The sequence below is a fragment of the Bombina bombina genome, chromosome 8, assembly GCF_027579735.1.
Source record: "Bombina bombina isolate aBomBom1 chromosome 8, aBomBom1.pri, whole genome shotgun sequence".
Classification (NCBI taxonomy): Eukaryota; Metazoa; Chordata; class Amphibia; order Anura; family Bombinatoridae; genus Bombina; species Bombina bombina.
The window spans coordinates 26,069,531-26,090,526 of record NC_069506.1 but is presented as its reverse complement, the minus strand read 5'-3'; the positions used below and the strand labels follow the sequence as shown (position 1 = coordinate 26,090,526).

The 20,996-nt window shown below is 40.4% G+C and overlaps 1 protein-coding gene across 12 annotated transcripts in view; it reads right to left on the bottom strand.

Annotated features, from left to right (window-relative positions):
- Positions 1-17,678, bottom strand: part of HSPG2 (heparan sulfate proteoglycan 2) — a 290,248-nt gene extending 272,570 nt beyond the window's left edge. For all 12 annotated transcript variants that reach the window (XM_053690214.1, XM_053690218.1, XM_053690216.1 and 9 more), the window contains exon 1: positions 17,200-17,678. In XM_053690214.1, the coding sequence (XP_053546189.1) occupies positions 17,200-17,274 (75 nt within the window). In that variant the 5' untranslated portion in view covers positions 17,275-17,678. The remainder of the gene's footprint in view (positions 1-17,199) is intronic.
- Positions 17,679-20,996: the final 3,318 nt, after the last annotated feature.

Here is a 20,996-nt window from a genome sequence, read left to right as displayed (position 1 = left end):
TTCAGCTTCTCCGCAAACAAGGAATGATGTGTGGAAATATTTATTCCAGTTAATGTCAGCAAGATCCCTCGCTATCCGCTCAGGCCTGAGTAGCCGAGTATAGAAACGTGTTACCTTAGACTATGAAATGGGCCAGTAACACATTAAGTTCCCTGTAGCTGGGAACAGAGCATATTTATTGGGCTAAATATAGAGACCAAGTTAGTGAGAAATACTGAATGGAAAGTATAGGTTACAGAAACATGTGGGATATACACATAAGTGTATAGCAGTCACAGCAAGCTGATTAACTAGAAGTCTCATTTAAAGGATACTGCAAAAAAAAAATCATGATTTAGATAGAGCAGCAATTTTAAGTAACTTTCTAATTTACTTCTATTATCATTTTTTCTTCACTCTCTTGGTATCTTTATTTGAAAAAACAGGAATGTTAACTTATTAGCCGGTCCATCTTTGGTTCAGCACCTGGGTAGCGCTTGCTGATTGGTGGCAAAATGAAGAGAGGCACTACAGGGCAGTCTGATATGATGTGGGTATGTGTATAACAGAGAGACTACAGGGCAGTCTGATCTGATGTGGGTATGTGTATAACAGAGAGACTACAGGGCAGTCTGATCTGATGTGGGTATGTGTATAACAGAGAGACTACAGGGTAGTCTGATCTGATGTGGGTATGTGTATAACAGAGAGACTACAGGGCAGTATGATCTGATGTGGGTATATTTATAACAGAGAGAGACTACAGGGCAGTCTGATCTGATGTGGGTATGTGTATAACAGAGAGAGACTACAGGACAGTCTGATCTGATGTGGGTATGTGTATAACAGAGAGACTACAGGGCAGTCTGATCTGATGGGGGTATGTGTATAACAAAGAGAGACTACAGGGCAGTCTGATCTTAAGTGGGTATGTGTATAACAAAGAGAGTACAGGGCAGTCTGATCTGATGTGGGTTGATCTGATGTGGGTATGTGTATAACAGAGAGAGACTACAGGGCAGTCTGATCTGATGTGGGTATGTGTATAACAGAGAGAGACTACAGGGCCGTCTGGTCTGATGTGGGTATGTGTATAACAGAGAGAGACTACAGGGCAGTCTGTCTGATCTGATGTGGGTATGTGTATAATATAGAGACTACAGTGTAGTCTGATCTGATGTGGGTATGTTTATAACAGAGAGAGACTACAGGGCAGTCTGTCTGATCTGATGTGGGTATGTGTATAATATAGAGACTACAGTGTAGTCTGATGTGGGTATGTGTATAACAGAGAGAAACTACAGGGCAGTCTGATCAGATGTGGGTATGTGTATAACAGAGAGAGACTACAGGGCAGTCTGATCAGATGTGGGTATGTGTATAACAGAGAGACTACAGGGTAGTCTGATCTGATGTGGGTATGCTTATAACAGAGAGAGACTACAGGGCAGTCTGATCTGATGTGGGTATGTGTATAACAGAGAGAGACTACAGGGCAGTCTGATCTGATGTGGGTATGCATATAACAGAGAGAGACTACAGGGCAGTCTGATCTGATGTGGGTATGTTTATAACAGAGAGAGACTACAGGGTAGTCTGATCTGATGTGGGTATGTGTATAACAGAGAGAGACCACAGGGCAGTCTGATCTGATGTGGGTATGTGTATAACAGAGAGACTACTGGGCAGTCTGATCCGATGTGGGTATTTGTATAACAAAGAGAGACTACAGGGCAGTCTGATCTGATGTGGGTATGTGTATAACAGAGAGAGACTACAGGGCAGTCTAATCTGATGTGGGTATGTGTATAACAGAGAGAGACTACAGGGCAGTCTGATCTGATGTGGGCATCTGTATAACAGAGAGACTACAGAGCAGTCTGATCCAATGTGGGTATGTGTATAACACAGAGAGACTACAGGACAGTCTGATCTGATGTGGGTATGTTTATAACAGAGAGAGACTAGAGGACAGTCTGATCTGATGTGGGTATGTTTATAACAGAGAGAGACAACAGGGCAGTCTGATCTGATGTGGGTATGTGTATAACAGAGAGAGACTACAGGGCAGTGTCTGATCTGATGTGGGTATGTGTATAGCAGAGAGAGACTACAGGGCAGTGTCTGATCTGATGGGGGTATGTGTATAACAGAGAGAGACTACAGGGCAGTCTGTCTGATCTGATGGGTGTATGTGTATAACAGAGAGAGACTACAGGGCAGTGTCTGATCTGATGTGGGTATGTGTATAACAGAGAGAGACTACAGGGCAGTCTGATCTGATGTGGGTATGTGTATAACAGAGAGAGACTACAGGGCAGTCTGATCTGATGTGGGCATGTGTATAACAGAGAGACTACAGAGTAGTCTGATCCAATGTGGGTATGTGTATAACAGAGAGAGACTACAGGACAGTCTGATCTGATGTGAGTATGTTTATAACAGAGAGAGACTAGAGGACAGTCTGATCTGATGTGGGTATGTGTATAACATAGAGAGACTACAGGGCAGTGTCTGATCTGATGTGGGTATGTTTATAACAGAGAGACTACAGGGCATTGTCTGATCTGATGTGGGTATGTTTATAACAGAGAGACTACAGGGCATTGTCTGATCTGATGTGGGTATGTGTATAACAGAGAGAGACTACAGGGCAGTCTGATCTGATGTGGGTATGTTTATAACAGAGAGAGACTACAGGGCAGTCTGATCTGATGTGGGTATGTGTTTAACAGAGAGAGACTACAGGGCAGTCTGATCTGATGTGGGCATGTGTATAACAGAGAGACTACAGAGTAGTCTGATCCAATGTGGGTATGTGTATAACAGAGAGAGACTACAGGACAGTCTGATCTGATGTGAGTATGTTTATAACAGAGAGAGACTAGAGGACAGTCTGATCTGATGTGGGTATGTGTATAACAGAGAAAGACTACAGGGCAGTGTCTGATCTGATGTGGGAATGTTTATAACAGAGAGACTACAGGGCATTGTCTGATCTGATGTGGGTATGTTTATCACAGAGAGACTACAGGGCATTGTCTGATCTGATGTGGGTATGTGTATAACAGAGAGAGACTACAGGGCAGTCTGATCTGATGTGGGTATGTTTATAACAGAGAGACTACAGGGCATTGTCTGATCTGATGTGGGTATGTTTATAACAGAGAGACTACAGGGCATTGTCTGATCTGATGTGGGTATGTTTATAACAGAGAGACTACGGGGCATTGTCTGATCTGATATGGGTATGTGTATAACAGAGAGAGACTACAGGGCAGTCTGATCTGATGAGGGTATGTGTATAACAGAGAGACTACAGGGCATTGTCTGATCTGATGTGGGTATGTTTATAACAGAGAGACTACAGGGTATTGTCTGATCTGATGTGGGTATGTTTATAACAGAGAGACTACAGGGCATTGTCTGATCTTATGTGGGTATGTTTATAACAGAGAGACTACAGGGCATTGTCTGATCTGATGTGGGTATGTTTATAACAGAGAGACTACAGGGCAGTCTGATCTGATGTGGGTATGTTTATAACAGAGAGACTACAGGGCATTGTCTGATCTGATGTGGGTATGTTTATAACAGAGAGACTACAGGGCATTGCCTGATCTGATGTGGGTATGTTTATAACAGAGAGACTACAGGGCATTGTCTGATCTGATGTGGGTATGTTTATAACAGAGAGACTACAGGGCAGTCTGATCTGATGTGGGTATGTTTATAACAGAGAGACTACAGGGCATTGTCTGATCTGATGTGGGTATGTTTATAACAGAGAGACTACAGGGCAGTGTCTGATCTGATGTGGGTATGCATGCTGGCACACCTGGTCACTTTTTAGTATTACTTTGGCACAGCACTAATAAAAAGGTGCTGCATAGAATAAAGTATCTGTAGTATTTGATGTGCGCTGGGGGTTTGCAGGGTGTCCTCACTCACAGCATGCAGACAGGTGGGAGAGCCCATTTTCTATCGCAGGGCATTATCAAGCATGAGCAGTGTGACACCCTGGAAAGGCCGTCAAAATATTTGTGCACGAATGAGCCTTCTAACATATCCTGGAAATCTGTGCTTTATCTATGGTGCATTTTAACATCTTAGAACTCACAACATGAATATGAAATGTATAACATCTATCACTGACAAGAACTAAACCTTAAATCATATTCTGTAAACAGTCTGTCTGTATATAAGTGAAACTTTAGCACAGAGTTAAATTGTACAAGTTTTGCAATGTGTATTTTCATAGCCATGGGGTAATACCAACCGTAACAATCAGACGTGCTTCCTCCACCTCTGGAATCTGCACAACCCAAGCAGCACAACAAATGGAAGAAAAGCATGAAGCAAAAAAAGACATATATAGGGAAGCAAGTCAGAACAAGTGAATGACAAAATATGAGCAAACCTGATGAGTCAAAAAATGTCAAAAGCTTTGGGTGATTCCTTAGACAGATCCCTGGTAGATAAAGTATATTATGGTGATGTAAGGACTTCAGTAGAACTCTGACCACCAAAGAGTTAATGCCAATAAGGAGAGTGCATGCTGGGAGCTGAATATAGCGTATGCCACTCAGTTCCCTTTGGGTGGGTACTATTAAGTTTATAAAATCAGAGATTTTAACTGTCCTGCATTTTTCAGGACTATTACTATCTGGGAGCTTAGCACTCTACCCCTCATCTAACCCCATTGGACATTATAAAGGTCCAGGTTTCCTAAGTACTTTCTAGCACACTACTCTACGTCAGGCTTAATCAAATTCTCCACCCTCTTCCTGCCCATGTGATGTAACCCAGTCCCTGTTTTACAGTGACTCCACCCCTGGATCTCCCTGACTAAACCACCAGCCACCCCATTGTAGACAGTCTGTTGGCAGATATGCAAATTGGGGCTGGTGTGTGTGTTAATTACAGCATTATATGATTGATCTTCACTCCTGCCCCCTCCTTTTTCTTGTTTCCTAAAGTTTTTCTCATTACTGGTTGATAGTAGTTGGTGTTCCAGACAGCTTTGTTTAATGTGTCAAGGTGTATGAGGGTTTTATTCTTATCTTCCCATGGCTGGAACCTGATTTGTCAATATAAACATTACATTATGGGTTCCCTTCAGTGTTTAAGAGGCTGTCTGACCATGGTTACTTAGGTTCTTCTGGTTGGGGATGCTGCCAGGTGGAGGGTCACATCCCTCTCATTTGGGGACCAGTGTCTAGGTGGCATTACAGCCAGGCTTTGTGTTTGGGGGCATGGCTGTTTGAAGATGTGAGCGTTACATCAGATATTGCCCAACTCTTCAACTAACCAAAGATTTCCTGGTTCTCCATTGGGTATCGGAGCAGGTAGGCTTTGACCTCTCTACCGATTAGGTTACTGAACTCTGCCACATTGGACCTATACCGGTTCTATACTCTCATAACATTTGTATATTTTGAGGTTATGCTAAACCGAACAATGTCCATAAGGCAAGGTTACAAACCCTTGATTAATGGGACAATTGAACTCTTAGTCATATCCCCACAATGACCATGGGTGAAAAAAACAAAAACAATTTTAATAATAATATTAAACGTAACCCATTATCTCCCAAATATGGCAGTATAATGTGTTGCAGCACTCCAGCAGTTAATGGTCTATAAGGTGATCATTAGCCAGGCAATCTGAATGAAAGGGGTTATTGTGGGTCATTCTGACGCCAAGGTGTGATATTTGCAGACCAACAGACCCAGGCAAAAAGCCTTGAATTTACAGTCAGATAAATTCATCTGATGTGGCTGTAATTTAGTGGGAATTAGGGAATTTCCAATGGAAGTGAAAATGTACAAAGAATTTGGGTTCTCTCTGTATCCAGGTGATGGGGGTTATCTGCAGAAGCTATTTACCTGGCTGGTAAGGGCTAACTCATCCCCAGGGAACAATTATGTTAATACAGAAGACACTAAATATATACACTAAAGCTGATCTCATAAAGGAAACAAAGACTAAAGGCGTGAGCCGAACTTTAATCCTAAATCAGACAAGACTAAGATCCAACTTTACAATAAAAAATGAATTTTTCAGAAAACTCTATCGCATTGTTCTATCATGCAGTGCCACGTGTGCCCAGCTGGTACTGGGGCGGGTTATTTTTACCTTTAGTTACTTTACAAATCAGAACAAATAACATGCATACTCACTATCGCCCCCACCATACAAACAACTGCTTAAAGGGACCTTCAAGTCATTTTTTTACATACAGTATACATGCACAACATACATTAGCAATTAAAGGGATAGGAAAGTCAAAATTAAACTTGCATGATTCAGATACAACTTGTCATTATAAGACACCTTTAAATTCATTTCTATTTTCAAATGTGCTTGGTTCTCTTGGTATCCCTTGTTAAAAAAAATGAATATGCACAGATTCTACACTAATGGGAGCTAGCTGCTGATTGGTGTCTGCACACATTAGTCTTTTGTGATTGGCTAACTATATGTGTTCAGCTGCCAGTAGTGCAATGTTGTTCCTTCAGCAAAGGATAATGAGAGAATTAAACAAATTTGATAATAGAAGTAAATTGGAAAGTTGTTTGAAATTGTATGTTCTATCCAAACCATAAAAAAAAAATGTTGGGGTTCCCTGTCCCTTTAAAATGCTGAGGAGTGCATTGTGTTCTGTTTTACCATGAAGGCTTCGCTACGTGAGCTGATTCCCCAAGGCAGCTGCCATATTGCCGTGATGGGAAATCCAGCGCTGAGAACATCCCGTGCAACACAAATACTTTCATAGATTTCCAATAATTAGAGACATCAGGGGGACCTTAATCCGCGGGTTTCCCCTACTCACTCCCCTTCCGCTCTCTTTTGTCTTCAGTTTGTTCCTGAGCAGTCAAGGACAAAACGAGGAAGCTGAGCTAATCTGAAGGAAAAGACCCTAGAAATAGAAAAATCCCCCACACACGGCTCAGATTTCTGCTTTCATCTTTAGCCATCTTTTTCTCACTTTTTTAGCATCATCCAGCAGCAATATACAAACTAGATATGATTATTTGTTGTCAAACACAGGTCCTCAAATGCTTTTATTTCTGCTCTGTGCAACTTTATAGACAAACGCTCACCTCTGTCCATTGCAGACTTTTTACTTTGCCCTGAAACAAATAATAGCCCTGAAAATAATAATCAAATCCATAGGATTTTATGCCTCATTCCTCTAAATTTGTTATATCACTACCCCCACCGGTATGTCTCTATAACTTTTTGTAGTGCTTTGTTGATCCTGAACCTATCTAAGGTGATACTAACAAAGGATACCAAAAGAACAAAACAAATTTGATAACCGAAGCAAAATGGAGCCTTGATTTTTAGTAAAAGAGACATGAAACCCAAATTGTTTCTTGCATGATTTAGAAAGAGCATGTCATTTTAAATAACTTTCCAATTTACTTCTATATTTTAATTAGCTTCATTCTCTTGATATCCTTTTGTTGAAAAGCAAGTCTAAATAGGCTCAGTAGCTGCTGATTGGTAGCTGCACATAAATGCCTCGTGTGATTGGCTCACCCATGTGCATTGATATTTCTTCAACAAAGGATGTCTAAAGAATGAAGCAAATTAGATAATAGAATTACATTGGAATCTTGTTTAAAATTGTATTCTCTATCTCAGTGCTTTCCAAACTGTGTGTCGGGACACACTAGTGTGTCGGCAGCAGTGTGTAGGTGTGTCCCTGCTTCAGCACAAATTTTTTTAAATTTAATTTATTTCAACAATTTTTTTTGGTTTCTGACTTTCCGCCTGCCTGCTACGCATATCATGTGGTTGACACGTGATTAATATCTAGGGGGTCACAGATCATCTTAACCTATTGGCACAGCTCAGTGGGAACTGAAACTATTCCCATTGGCAGCACATTGGCTCCTGACTGCACGTGTAGTCTTCTCAATCGGCTCATGACTGCATGTGTAGTCAGTGAGTGGGACAGCAGTGTGTTTGCAGCGCGGGCAGAAGTCAGTGCAACTCGCAGAGCTCTGAGGGCAGCAGCTTAAGCGCTGGGCTAAAGTCAGAAGTCAAAGTGGGGTTTTTTTGCAGCTAGCTCCCAGTAGTGCATTGCTGCTCCTGCTCTTGATATATGGATAGGAAGGGGAAGCTTAAAAATGCTTGATGATGAAATGCGAGTATTTTTATCTAATATTCCACCAAATATTTAGAAATTGTGTTCATCCCATCAACCTCATACATCCCATTAAAATAATAAATAGCTATTAGTGTTATTAAACTTTTTTTTAATTCTTGCACATACTTACTGTTACTTGTAAATACATTTCATTATTATATAATTTATGTATCTGTCCGTATCTCTTAAAACAAGTTAGTTTAACCTCCTGTTTGCTGGTACAACTGAATTACTGTGTCGCAAAATGATGTAGGTCTAAAAGGTGTGTCACCAACATGAAGAGTTTGGAAAGCTCTGCTCTATCTGAATCATGAAAGAAAAATGTGGGGTTTTATGTCCCTTTAACTGCCCCAAACAGGATAAACTCATAGACAAGCTCAGGAGCAGCAGTGCATTTCTGCCCCTCGGGTTTTGGTCAGTGAGCCAATCACAAATGACTAGGTTGTATGGGCGGAGCACATCTAGCTTGTGAGTCTAACTCACAGGTGTTCAGTACATAAATGCAAATAAGTATCCATGTAATAATAAATACATGCACTTATTTATAGAAGGTCCCTGTGTTTGGCTGGCACAAGTCCTACAACATATTGATTGACACAAACACCATGTTGGAAGCATCTGATACTAGGGCACTTACAAGGAAGGGCTTCATCTCACTCACAAATACTCAGTGTAGTGAGCGTCATGGACACTATTATGTAAACTAAGGGGAATCATATGCTAATTATAAGTAAAGCAGCATAACTGTAAAAATCTGACAAAAAAATCTCACCTGAACATCTCAAAGTAAAAAAGGAAGATATTTTACCTCACAATATTCTCAGCTCACCAAAGTAAGTGCTCTGTGAGCGGTCACCCTTCTGATACAACCAATCAGTGCCTTGTTCACACTTTGTTGTAATCCCCACAAAGGGGTTAAACACATAATAAAAATACAGTTTGGGACACGCAGAGCACTGCAGGTTTCCGAGCAAAAACGACAGATGATCTAATCAGCAGCGCTAGTCGCACGACCCAGCTGTATAATTAGTGCTGTTGATTGGGTCACCAGATGTTTCCACTCTGGACCTGCAGTGCTCTGAGAGTCCCGAGCAGTACTTCTACTGTGTGTTTAACTCCTTTTTGAGGGTTAAACACGTAGTAGTGCAGGGTGGCTAGTTTTAAAATGACATGCTGTAATGAATTAGACCATATCATTTTTCAACTATCTCTAAAAGTGCACATCACACCATTAGAATTCCTCAGGTGTTCATACGATTATTTTTTTGTTTGAGCGATGCTCTGCAGGCGCTCGCAGAGGCCGGTGGTTTAGGAAACCTTGTGAACTCCTGATCTCCTAGTGCTTAATCAACATAAAAAAGCCTCTCTGTTTGCTGCCAGTTACAGCAGATCCTTTCATGTGCTCTTTGCTCAATTTACTAGTCAAACAGAGATTTCACGCTCCTTAGTAATGTCTGGGTGGGAGTCAGCCAATCTCCATACAATTCACCCACCCAAGACAGGAACATCCAAGCAGGCCCTTGCAGCTAATTACTGCTGCTAAGTTTTTACCCTCATTCTCATTTTGTAAATGTTTATTGTTAGTTAACGAGCTTTCTGTAATATGGTTCTCAGTGATCTGAAAGATTATCCACTTAGACCGCAGGATGTAACATCACCTACCACTTGTGGCGCAACCGACCCCAACATGCACACTGCGCTACGGAATACGGCAGTGATATACAAATAAGTGATGATACAAATTATAATAGCGATACTCGTTCTGGTGGGTTTGTGATCTGACAGCATAATACAATGCAAAAAAAACCCCACAAGGGTTATCAGTATCATCACGATATGGGAGGAGGTAGGAACCAATAGTACACATAGTTAAAGTGATGGTAATCTCTCCCCTTTTTAAAATCAGATTCAGAATGTTAGTGATATTTTAGATGTAGTTTAATCCATCAGTTGTAATAAAGATGCGATATAACTTACTTTTTAATATAGGTATAAAATACAAAAATTCCCCGCACTCCGCCGCCCAATTCAAAAGTTAATTTTTCTAAAGCTAAAGGTTTGAACTGTAATCCAATCAGCGCTCTAGCTACAACAAAAGTGCCATATGGGGAGAGCGCTGATTCAACAACAATTGAAACTGTTGGCTCACAGAAAGTTATAGCGCATCTTCATTACAACTGATTAATTAAATTCCATCTAAAATATCACTAACATTCTAGATCTGATCTTAAAAAGGGGAGAGTTCACCATCACTTTAAGTCTCAAATAGCGGCATCGTTATCCAACCAACTATGTGCAGATGAGGGCAACAGGCAGGACAATGTGGCCCTCATAAATTACCCCTGTAGCCCCCATATAACTATATACTTGCCAACTGTACTAGTTTTTCCAGGACAGACAATTTTATTTGGCCTTCAGTCCCAAGGTAGAACATGCTGTGATCTGAGATGTCATCGCAGAAAATGCGAGAACTTTGGCTCTGCATCATGCTGTTCTCTACAAATAGCACTGTGCTCTGGCTGCACTGTGTATGTTTTCCTTAAAACAGTGCATCCAGAACGAAGTGCTGAAGAGAACAGTCAAAATATGGAGCAGAACTGCAAAAGCAGTACTGCATTTATTGTTGACTGGCTCTCAGGGATTTGTGATCTGCGAAATGTTTTCACTAAAATAATCACATCACAGAAAGTGGAGAAAAAGTTCTAACCCTGGGGCCTTAAGTCCATCACTGTAAAAATATTGCCTGTGACTGCAGATCCAACATAAGGTTTGTTTTGCCCTCTCTATATATTTGTTAGCATATTGTAGCATCTGAATCTCACACACTTTTCATCAGAACAGCAGAAAAATAAAATAATATATGCTGAATTCCGGCAGCGGATTGCTGCCCGCCAGAGGCGAGCTGGCGCGGTCAGGGACACATATGTATGCCCCTGTCCGCCCTAGATTGATAAATCGAGCCCTCAGTTGTAACTGGGCACAATGTTAGATAGGGTCACACAAATCCCCCCCCCCCAAAAAAAAAAAAAAAACACTACCTTAGCCCTCTCTGGATCCCACCATGCATATTTCTTTCATAAGGTGGTGAGAGTCGAGGAGCCATTGAATACTGGACACTTGGCAACCCTAACCTCTAGCCGTGAGACACAGCCTAATCTCAGAATACATACGGCAATTCTACTAAAGCTGTATGAGAGCAAGTGTACACTAACTGTAACACAAAGGGCTCTATTCACTAGGATGGGAGCATTTTCCTCTAACTAAAGAACATAGCAATTTACAGGTCAGTAAATTCATCGAGTTTGGGAATTTCAATTTTTCAAATTTTACTGCTAACTTTTCATGAATACCAACACTGTCTGGCTCCTGAGTTTTTATACATTTATAGGAACCCTTGAAATAACAATGGTAATCCATTGAGCGGTTGTTTTAAAGCTGAACTGATCTTACACACTTTAATGAAAAGACTCCATTGTATAGCATAAGAATCTGAGAGTTTTTTCTCACTGGAGGGGTAGTATTCAACTTAAAGGGACATAAAGCTGCAATGAGAAAATGATTTAATATTATTATTGTACTACTGCTTACAAATACCTATGTGTTTAAATTCCGGCAAAACTGTAAAACACATAAGTAAAGTCAACTCTGGAAAGACACCACTAGTTTGGAGCCAATCAAAGTAGGCATATATGCATAGCCACCAATCACCAGTTGTGGTCATCTCTGGATCAGCATTACACTGCCAATCCAGAGCTGACCCAAAGGGATAGTCTAGTAGTCAAAATTAAACTTTCATGATTCAGATAGAGCAGCGATTTTAAGCAACTTTCTAATTTACTCCTATTATCAATTTTCTTTGTTCTCTTGGTATCTTTATTTCAATGAAAGCTTAGTAGTAATACTTATTACTAGAATGTAACCTCTTTGGAACAGATCCCACTTGATCTCTTTCTATGTTTTTGTATTTGTATGTCTATGTTTTTGTATTTGTATGTCTATGTTTTTGTATTTGTATGTCTATGTTTTTGTATTTGTATGTCTATGTTTTTGTATTTGTATGTCTATGTTTTTGTATTTGTATGTCTATGTTTTTGTATTTGTATGTCTATGTTTTTGTAATTGTATGTCTATGTTTTTGTATTTGTATGTCTATGTTTTTGTATTTGTATGTCTATGTTTTTGTATTTGTATGTCTATGTTTTTGTATTTGTATGTCTATGTTTTTGTATGTCTATGTTTTTGTATTTGTATGTCTATGTTTTTGTATTTGTATGTCTATGTTTTTGTAATTGACACTCATTTTGTTTTCCTGCCATAACATCTATTCCAGTCCATTAGAAGAGTCACGTAATGTGGTTCTGTGGGTTTTTATGGGGTGGTTTCTTTTGCTCTCTTTGCACAAACACTAATCGTCAGGATTGGATCCATCTCTGCTTTATTGTAAGCGCCTCAGATCCAGATCCCACCCTCTGGCGTGCGCTCTCTGTTCTTGCTAACAGTCCTCGTGTTGGCATTTTACACCACTGTAAATCTGTACACAACTTTCTGGCACTAATAATAATATTTCTAGCAGAGAGGAGCTGACAGAAGCCTAATTTAACGTGCCCTTTGCCAGAAGTATATACTAGTACCTAGTAACACGCTTCTAATAAAGGGACATACAAGTAGAAAGTGAAAATGCTCTAATTGTATAAGAGCATTTTATGATTGCACTATTGCTTGCATAGAACAGTTTTTAACCCCTGCAAAAGGGTTAAATACAGTTAAAAAGCCAGCTCCAGAGCAGCAATGCACTACTAAGAGCTAGCTGGTGATTGGAGGCTACACACATATGCCTCTTGTTATTGGTTCACCAGAAGTGTCCAGCTAGCTCCCAGAATTCAATTGCTTCATAAGGGCTGAGTTTGAAGGGGTTAAACACATGAGCAATAGCAATAAAATAATAACACATTAGAACATTTGCTTTTTAAAATGTTAAGTCCCTTTAATACTTTTTAATAGCATTAAAAAATAAAGTGTATGCCCCATGAAAAGGACTTTTAACCAAATGGGTGACAGATATGTGTACAACAGATGATCAGATGATTAAATAGGGACTTTCTTATTCATTAGAGCATGTCATTTTTGCATTAATCATTTTAGTGAAGTCTATGTTCAATCCCTACAAAGAGTTAAATCACACAAGTAATGGTAAAGTATTGCAGATCTGCAGCTGGACATGGCCGTGAGCCATTTAGGAGAAGCAGTCACATCTACTCTCCAATCACCAGCGGTATCTTGCATGGGAGCTGCAATGGTTGCTGCTCTTGATGGGAACTTTATCTATGTGTTTAACTCATCAGTGTAAGTAAAAGAGTAAGGGTAAACAAGAAGTATATGTTGCAGTAAATAGTGTATGTTTTTACAACAGAATGTCCCTTTAACAGCCAACTGAAGGAAGAAAAAAAAACTGATTACACAGCACAGCTCCCTGTTTGGATCGGTGTGAGAGCGCAGGGTAGTTACTTCATAAGTTAACAAGAATATGCAACCCTGGAATTCACAGGCGGCTATTTTTACACCTCCTATGTTATTCTGAGGTTGGAATATTTCACCAAGCTGCTCAGATTTTAAATGCGCCCTGTGGAAAGAACGACTCAGGCAGCACAAAACAATACTGAATCTCTAGCTCTGTGCATCCTGATCTGCTGCAGAGTCCAACTTTATCCCCTTCACAACCAACAAATCAACAGCAGTAACAGTCCCACCCAAAAGACTGCAAAGTAGACAGAGCAATTATCATTGTAAGCACCCTGTATACACCTCAGGGCATTCACACCCACCACAGGGCACCAGCTTTTGTCAAGCACTTGCACTTATTTGTAAAATGACAATGCACTGGGATGTCCTGCTTCTTGCATATTGAATTAATTAGGATCTGGCAAATGCATCCAGAGCGTCTAACGTCTGTAATAAGGCACAGGGACACACATTCTCCTCTACATTACAGCTAGGCCATGGCACATAGTGTGCATACAGAGGTATTAGCAGAGAAGTGATAAAGTAACTTTATGCATCACATTTAAAAAGATATTTGAGACAATAAGAGTGTAAAGGGACATTTACTTATTAAATGCCAACATATTACACATAGGGTTGCCATATTGGTGCTTTAAGGAGGATACATGAAAAATGCATATGTCAGGGTTCTTATAATGGAACATTATACAAAACATTTCTTTAAACAGCCCCTGACATCATTTTCATAAGTGTCCTCCCTTAAAGCGGCACTATGGCAACCCTAATTCACGCAGCACTATAATTTAAAGGGACATGAAACCAATTTTTTCTTTTGTGATTCAGATAGTGCATACATTTATAAACAACTTTCCAAATTACTTCTTTTGTTAAATTTGTTTCATTATCTTGGTGTCCACTGTTGAAATAGCAGCAATGCATTACTGGGAGCTAGCTGAACAGGTGAGCTGGATCAGCAGCTAGCTCCCAGTAGTGTATTCCTTCTCCTGAGCCTACCTACATATACTTTTCAACAAGGGATATTAAGAGAAGAAAGTAAATTAGATAATAGAAGAATGACAAGTTGTTTAAAATCACATGCTATATCCAACTCATGAACATTTAATCATTTTGACTATCCCTTTAATACAGAAGCAGATTGTTTTTGGCTCACCCTAAATGAACACAGAAAATGTCATTCAAATACAGTTAATAGTACTGATCAGTAAGTGCCCTGCTGGCACCAAATTCATGGTTCTGGTCAGTAGGTGCATTAAATTCCTCATACATCACAATAAATACAAAATAAATACATAAAATCAAGGCATACGGGCACTTACATATATTAAACTCCACTAGAAACAATTTTATGAACATGTACATGAGATGAAAAGCTCACAAAATAATCTACTATTATCAGAACGTGATATAAATACAAAGAAACACCACTAAGCAAGGGGCACATTAAGCTAACCACTATCCCTGTGAATTGTCCAAGACAAGAAGGCACCAGCTCTGCGAATAGCTCCCAGGCACTGGGATAAAATGACAGTTCTTGGCTATTTATAATGAGTAAGTTTGGAACAAGGAATTCAGCACAGCAAGAAATTAGAATACCACAGGGCCTGTCTGTCACAGCATAGGCTGCCTGATTAGGTGGTCGGCTGCCTGTACAAAAAAAGCAGATAGTTTACTGCAGAGACTGATAAATCCTGGGAACCAGGAGACCACAGCTTTCAAATTTAAAGCGACACTGAACCCAATTTTTTTCTTTTGTGATTCAGATAGAGCATGTGATTTTAAGCAACTTTCTAATTTACTCCTATTATCAATATTTCTTCGTTCTCTTGCTATCTTTATTTGAAAAAAATAAGGCATCTAAGCTAAGGAGCCAGACGAGTTTTGGTTCAGTCCTGGGCAGCACTTGTTTATTGGTGGGTGAATGTATCCACCAATCAGCAAGAACAACCTAGGTTGTTCACCAAAAATGGGCCGGCTTCTAAACTTACATTCTTGCTTTTCAAATAAAGATGCCAAGCGAATGAATAAAAATTGATCCTAGGAATAAATTAGAAAGTTGCTTAAAATGGCATGCTCTATCTGAATCACGAAAGAAAAAAAATTGGATTCAGTGTCCTTTTAATCTTCTGACACCTCTTTTTTTTTTTTATAAATATACATATATCTATATAAATTATTTCCCTGGCTCCTAAAAATGGGGGTCTTGCTCCTATCTACTACATACATTGTTCAGCCTTGGTCTACAGAATCATTTCTTAATGTCTTTATCATATATTATCTATAATGTATGAAGTTCCAACATTATGCACATCACACAGTCATTTTACTAATGACAATAAATATTTTTCAATAGGCTATAGATAAAATAATTCTTACAAGCAAATGAATGAAAAGAAAAAATAATATAGCATTTTTTTTAAAAAATAAGCTGTTTAAATGATACTGAAAATACCATTTTCCATGGAACAGAAGCTCATTGGCTGATATGGAACCTCCCAGATTTCTATTTGTGAACAGTCACACGCCATAAAGCTTAAAAAAAGTGTTTGTAATTGTTTCTTTTTTAGTATGTACCCCAGTACTTAGATTGCATTGTAAAGTGCCCTGTTGTAAATTAAACAAAACCAGTCCAAACACATAGCTGCAGTCTTCTCTAGCATCCAGTCAGTTATAACGGTAGTAAAAAAAATACTGTTCCTAAAAACTTTGAATCCTGGACAGGAATAGCCAACCTAAGGTCCTTGTACAAAATGTGGCCCTCCACTTTCTTGCAACTACTCTAAACTCACAAAACATTCTTCTGCAACTAATTTCTCTCAAAAAGGTGGAACTGGATGAAGTCTATCAGCCAGCTGGATAGCCAGTCTGTGCAGGTAAGTGGAATGTAGGTACCTGCTTATGAAATCTGTCATACATCATTTAGTTTAGCTCTTACCTATACTAGGGAGGGGCATCTCCTGGACCACAATGACACAAGAAACTTTATTTATATAATGATTTTATCTGGGTCATGCTATGATCTCCCCATAGTAACTCAGGACAGAGGGCAAATTCTGAGTCACCCCTATAGTGATAAAGCCAAGTAAGCAGCCATATAATGACCCCAGCAGGGTGACAATTCAATCTGTGCACAATGCTGAGGTGTGTATGACTTGGTGACTGGCAGCTGCAAGCAGAACAGATAGTTCAATTATTCTTAGAATGTACCAATTTCCTGGTTTAGTTTATAATTCGGCAGTGGGGTTCAAGGGCCATGCTGAGCTTGTCCCCCACTACACATCCCCCAGTGCAGGTCTCTCCCATTCCCATATCATGTATCCCACTCACAACACATCCCCGCAGCCACATCACTCCCACTCAGGATTTTTCTCTCCCACTTAGATCACTTCTCTCCCCCTTCCCAAGAGAACCTTTAACCCTTTAAGACACATCTCTTCCCCTTTGAGGAGTCATCCTATCTTCAGAGCAGCCTGATTAACATTTTAAAAAAAAACATTTTTTATTTTTTTTTAAATAAAAAGCAAAATGGGGACATAACTTACATGGCAGATGTGGAGCAGCAGCAGCAACTGCAGGAAAAGTCCTGGCAGGTCTCTGCAAAGTTTCCTCTGGCCCATTCTGTCTGATATGTGGAGCCAGCAGAGCTATACTCGCCTGAGGAGGCGAAAGTCCTTTCTCCCCCGTCTGTCACTGTCACTCTGTGTGACTAGGGGGACAGTACAGGACGCTACTGGCTCTCCAATCAGTCTGCATCCACTTGGAACCTGCAGGCAAACCCTTGTGTGTCCGTGGGGCCCCCACTCCTGGTCTCTGAGGGAGCTCTTATCCAGATCAAGGTGCCAGTAGGATCTCCTCTCCTTGGGGCTGTGTGAACCCCTTTCCTGGTTGTGTGGGACCTCCTGCCCTGGTCTTTATCTCCTGGTTACAGTATGTATGGGACCTCCTGCCCTGGTGTCTGTGGGATTTCCTCACAAGCTCCTGCTGCCTGCCAGGTTAGCAATGGGCAGACTGACTGAAGGCTGTGTATTCAGCTCACAAGAAATCCCAGGCAGGAATGTGCAGGAGGGAGGGGAGAGGGAAGGGCAGATGGGTGGTGTGCACTGCTAGTCACAATCGGCCAGGGTCACACTCACTGTGAAAGCTGCTAACCTTTGGGACTGTTTATTTGCTGCCAGAGTATTCCGGCTGCTAACCAGCGTGTAATTAGCAATGAAAGCAAGTTCACACTCAATACCCTGATTGACTTTACTCACACTGCACTGTTTGCTGATCCATGGATCATTCAACAATGGGTGTGTGCAGCAGTCACTGAGTGAGACTCATAATATCAGCGGGAAATACTGAGTGAGCCCTCACACAGGCTGCAATACTGTGAGCCCTCACACAGGCTGCAATACTGAGTGAGCCCTCACACAGGCTGCAATACTGTGAGCCCTCACACAGGCTGCAATACTGAGTGAGCCCTCACACAGGCTGCAATACTGAGTTAGCCCTCACACAGGCTGCAATACTGAGAGTGAGAATCACATGGCTGGTAATGCTACCTTCCACATAGAGTACTTAGTGACCGTCACATTGTATAAACTGCAGATACTGACTGAACCCCACATAAACTGCAAGTACTGACTGAACCCCACATAAACTGCAGATACTGACTGAACCCCACATAAACTGCAAATACTGACTGTACCCCACATAAACTGCATATACTGACTGAACCCCACATAAACTGCAGATACTGACTGAACCCTACATAGACTGCAAATACTGACTGTACCCCACATAAACTACAAATACTGACTGAACCCACATAAACTGCAAATACTGACTGAACCCCACATAAACTACAAATACTGACTGAACCCCACATAAACTACAAATACTGACTGAACCCCACATAAACTGCAGATACTGACTGAACCCCACATAAACTGCAAATACTGACTGAACCTCACATAAACTGCAGATACTGACTGAACCCCACATAAACTACAAATACTGACTGAACCTCACATAAACTACAAATACTGACTGAACCCCACATAAACTACAAATACTGACTGAACCCCACATAAACTGCAAATACTGACTGAACCTCACATAAACTACAAATACTGACTGAACCCCACATAAACTGCAGATACTGACTGAACCCCACATAAACTGCAGATACTGACTGAACCCCACATAAACTGCAAACACTGACTGAACCTCACATAAACTGCAGATACTGACTGAACCCCACATAAACTGCAAATACTGACTGAACCCCACATAAACTACAAATACTGACTGAACCTCACATAAACTACAAATACTGACTGAACCCCACATAAACTGCAGATACTGACTGAACCACACATAAACTGCAGATACTGACTGAACCCCACATAAACTGCAGATACTGACTGAACCCCACATAAACTGCAGATACTGACTGAACCTCACATAAACTACAAATACTGACTGAACCCCACATAAACTACAAATACTGACTGAACCTCACATAAACTACAAATACTGACTGAACCCCACATAAACTACAAATACTGACTGAACCCCACATAAACTGCAGATACTGACTGAAACCCACATAAACTGCAAATACTGACTGAACCTCACATAAACTACAAATACTGACTGAACCCCACATAAACTGCAGATACTGACTGAACCCCACATAAACTGCAGATACTGACTGAACCTCACATAAACTGCAGATACTGACTGAACCCCACATAAACTGCAGATACTGACTGAACCTCACATAAACTGCAGATACTGACTGAACCTCACATAAACTGCAGATACTTACTGAACCTCACATAAACTGCAGATACTGACTGTACCCCACATAAACTGCAGATACTGACTGAACCCCACATCAACTACAGATACTGACTGAACCCCACATAAACTACAGATACTGACTGAACCCCACATAAACTGCAGATACTGACTGAACCCCACATAAACTGCAAATACTGACTGAACCTCACATAAACTGCAGATACTGACTGAACCTCACATAAACTGCAGATACTGACTGAGCCCCACATAAACTACAAATACTGACTGAACCTCACATAAACTACAAATACTGACTGAACCTCACATAAACTACAAATACTGACTGAACCTCACATAAACTACAGATACTGACTGAACCTCACATAAACTACAAATACTGACTGAACCCCACATAAACTACAAATACTGACTGAACCTCACATAAACTACAAATACTGACTGATCCTCACATAAACTACAAATACTGACTGAACCTCACATAAACTACAAATACTGACTGAACCTCACATAAACTACAGATACTGACTGAACCCCACATAAACTGCAAATACTGACTGAACCCCACATAAACTGCAGATACTGACTGAACCTCACATAAACTACAAATACTGACTGAACCCCACATAAACTGCAGATACTGACTGAACCCCACATAAACTGCAGATACTGACTGAACCCCACATAAACTGCAAATACTGACTGAACCCTACATAAACTGCAGATACTGACTGAACCTCACATAAACTACAAATACTGACTGAACCCCACATAAACTGCAGATACTGACTGAACTTCACATAAACTGCAGATACTGACTGAACCCCACATAAACTGCAGATACTGACTGAACCCACATAAACTGCAGATACTGACTGAACCCCATATAAACTGCAAATACTGACTGAACCCCACATAAACTGCAGATACTGACTGAACCCCACATAAACTGCAAATACTGACTGAACCCCACATAAACTGCAAATACTGACTGAACCCCACATAAACTGCAGATACTGACTGAACCCCACATAAACTGCAGATACTGACTGAACCTCACATAAACTACAGATACTGACTGAACCTCACATAAACTGCAGATACTGACTGAACCCCACATAAACTGCAAATACTGACTGAACCTCACATAAACTACAAATACTGACTGAACCCCACATAAACTGCAGATACTGACTGAACCCCACATAAACTGCAGATACTGACTGAACCCACATAAACTACAGATACTGACTGAACCCCACATAAACTACAGATACTGACTGAACCTCACATAAACTGCAGATACTGACTGAACCCCACATAAACTGCAGATACTGACTGAACCCCACATAAACTGCAAACACTGACTGAACCCACATAAACTACAGATACTGACTGAACCCCACATAAACTACAGATACTGACTGAACCTCACATAAACTGCAGATACTGACTGAACCTCACATAAACTGCAGATACTGACTGAACCTCACATAAACTACAAATACTGACTGAACCTCACATAAACTAC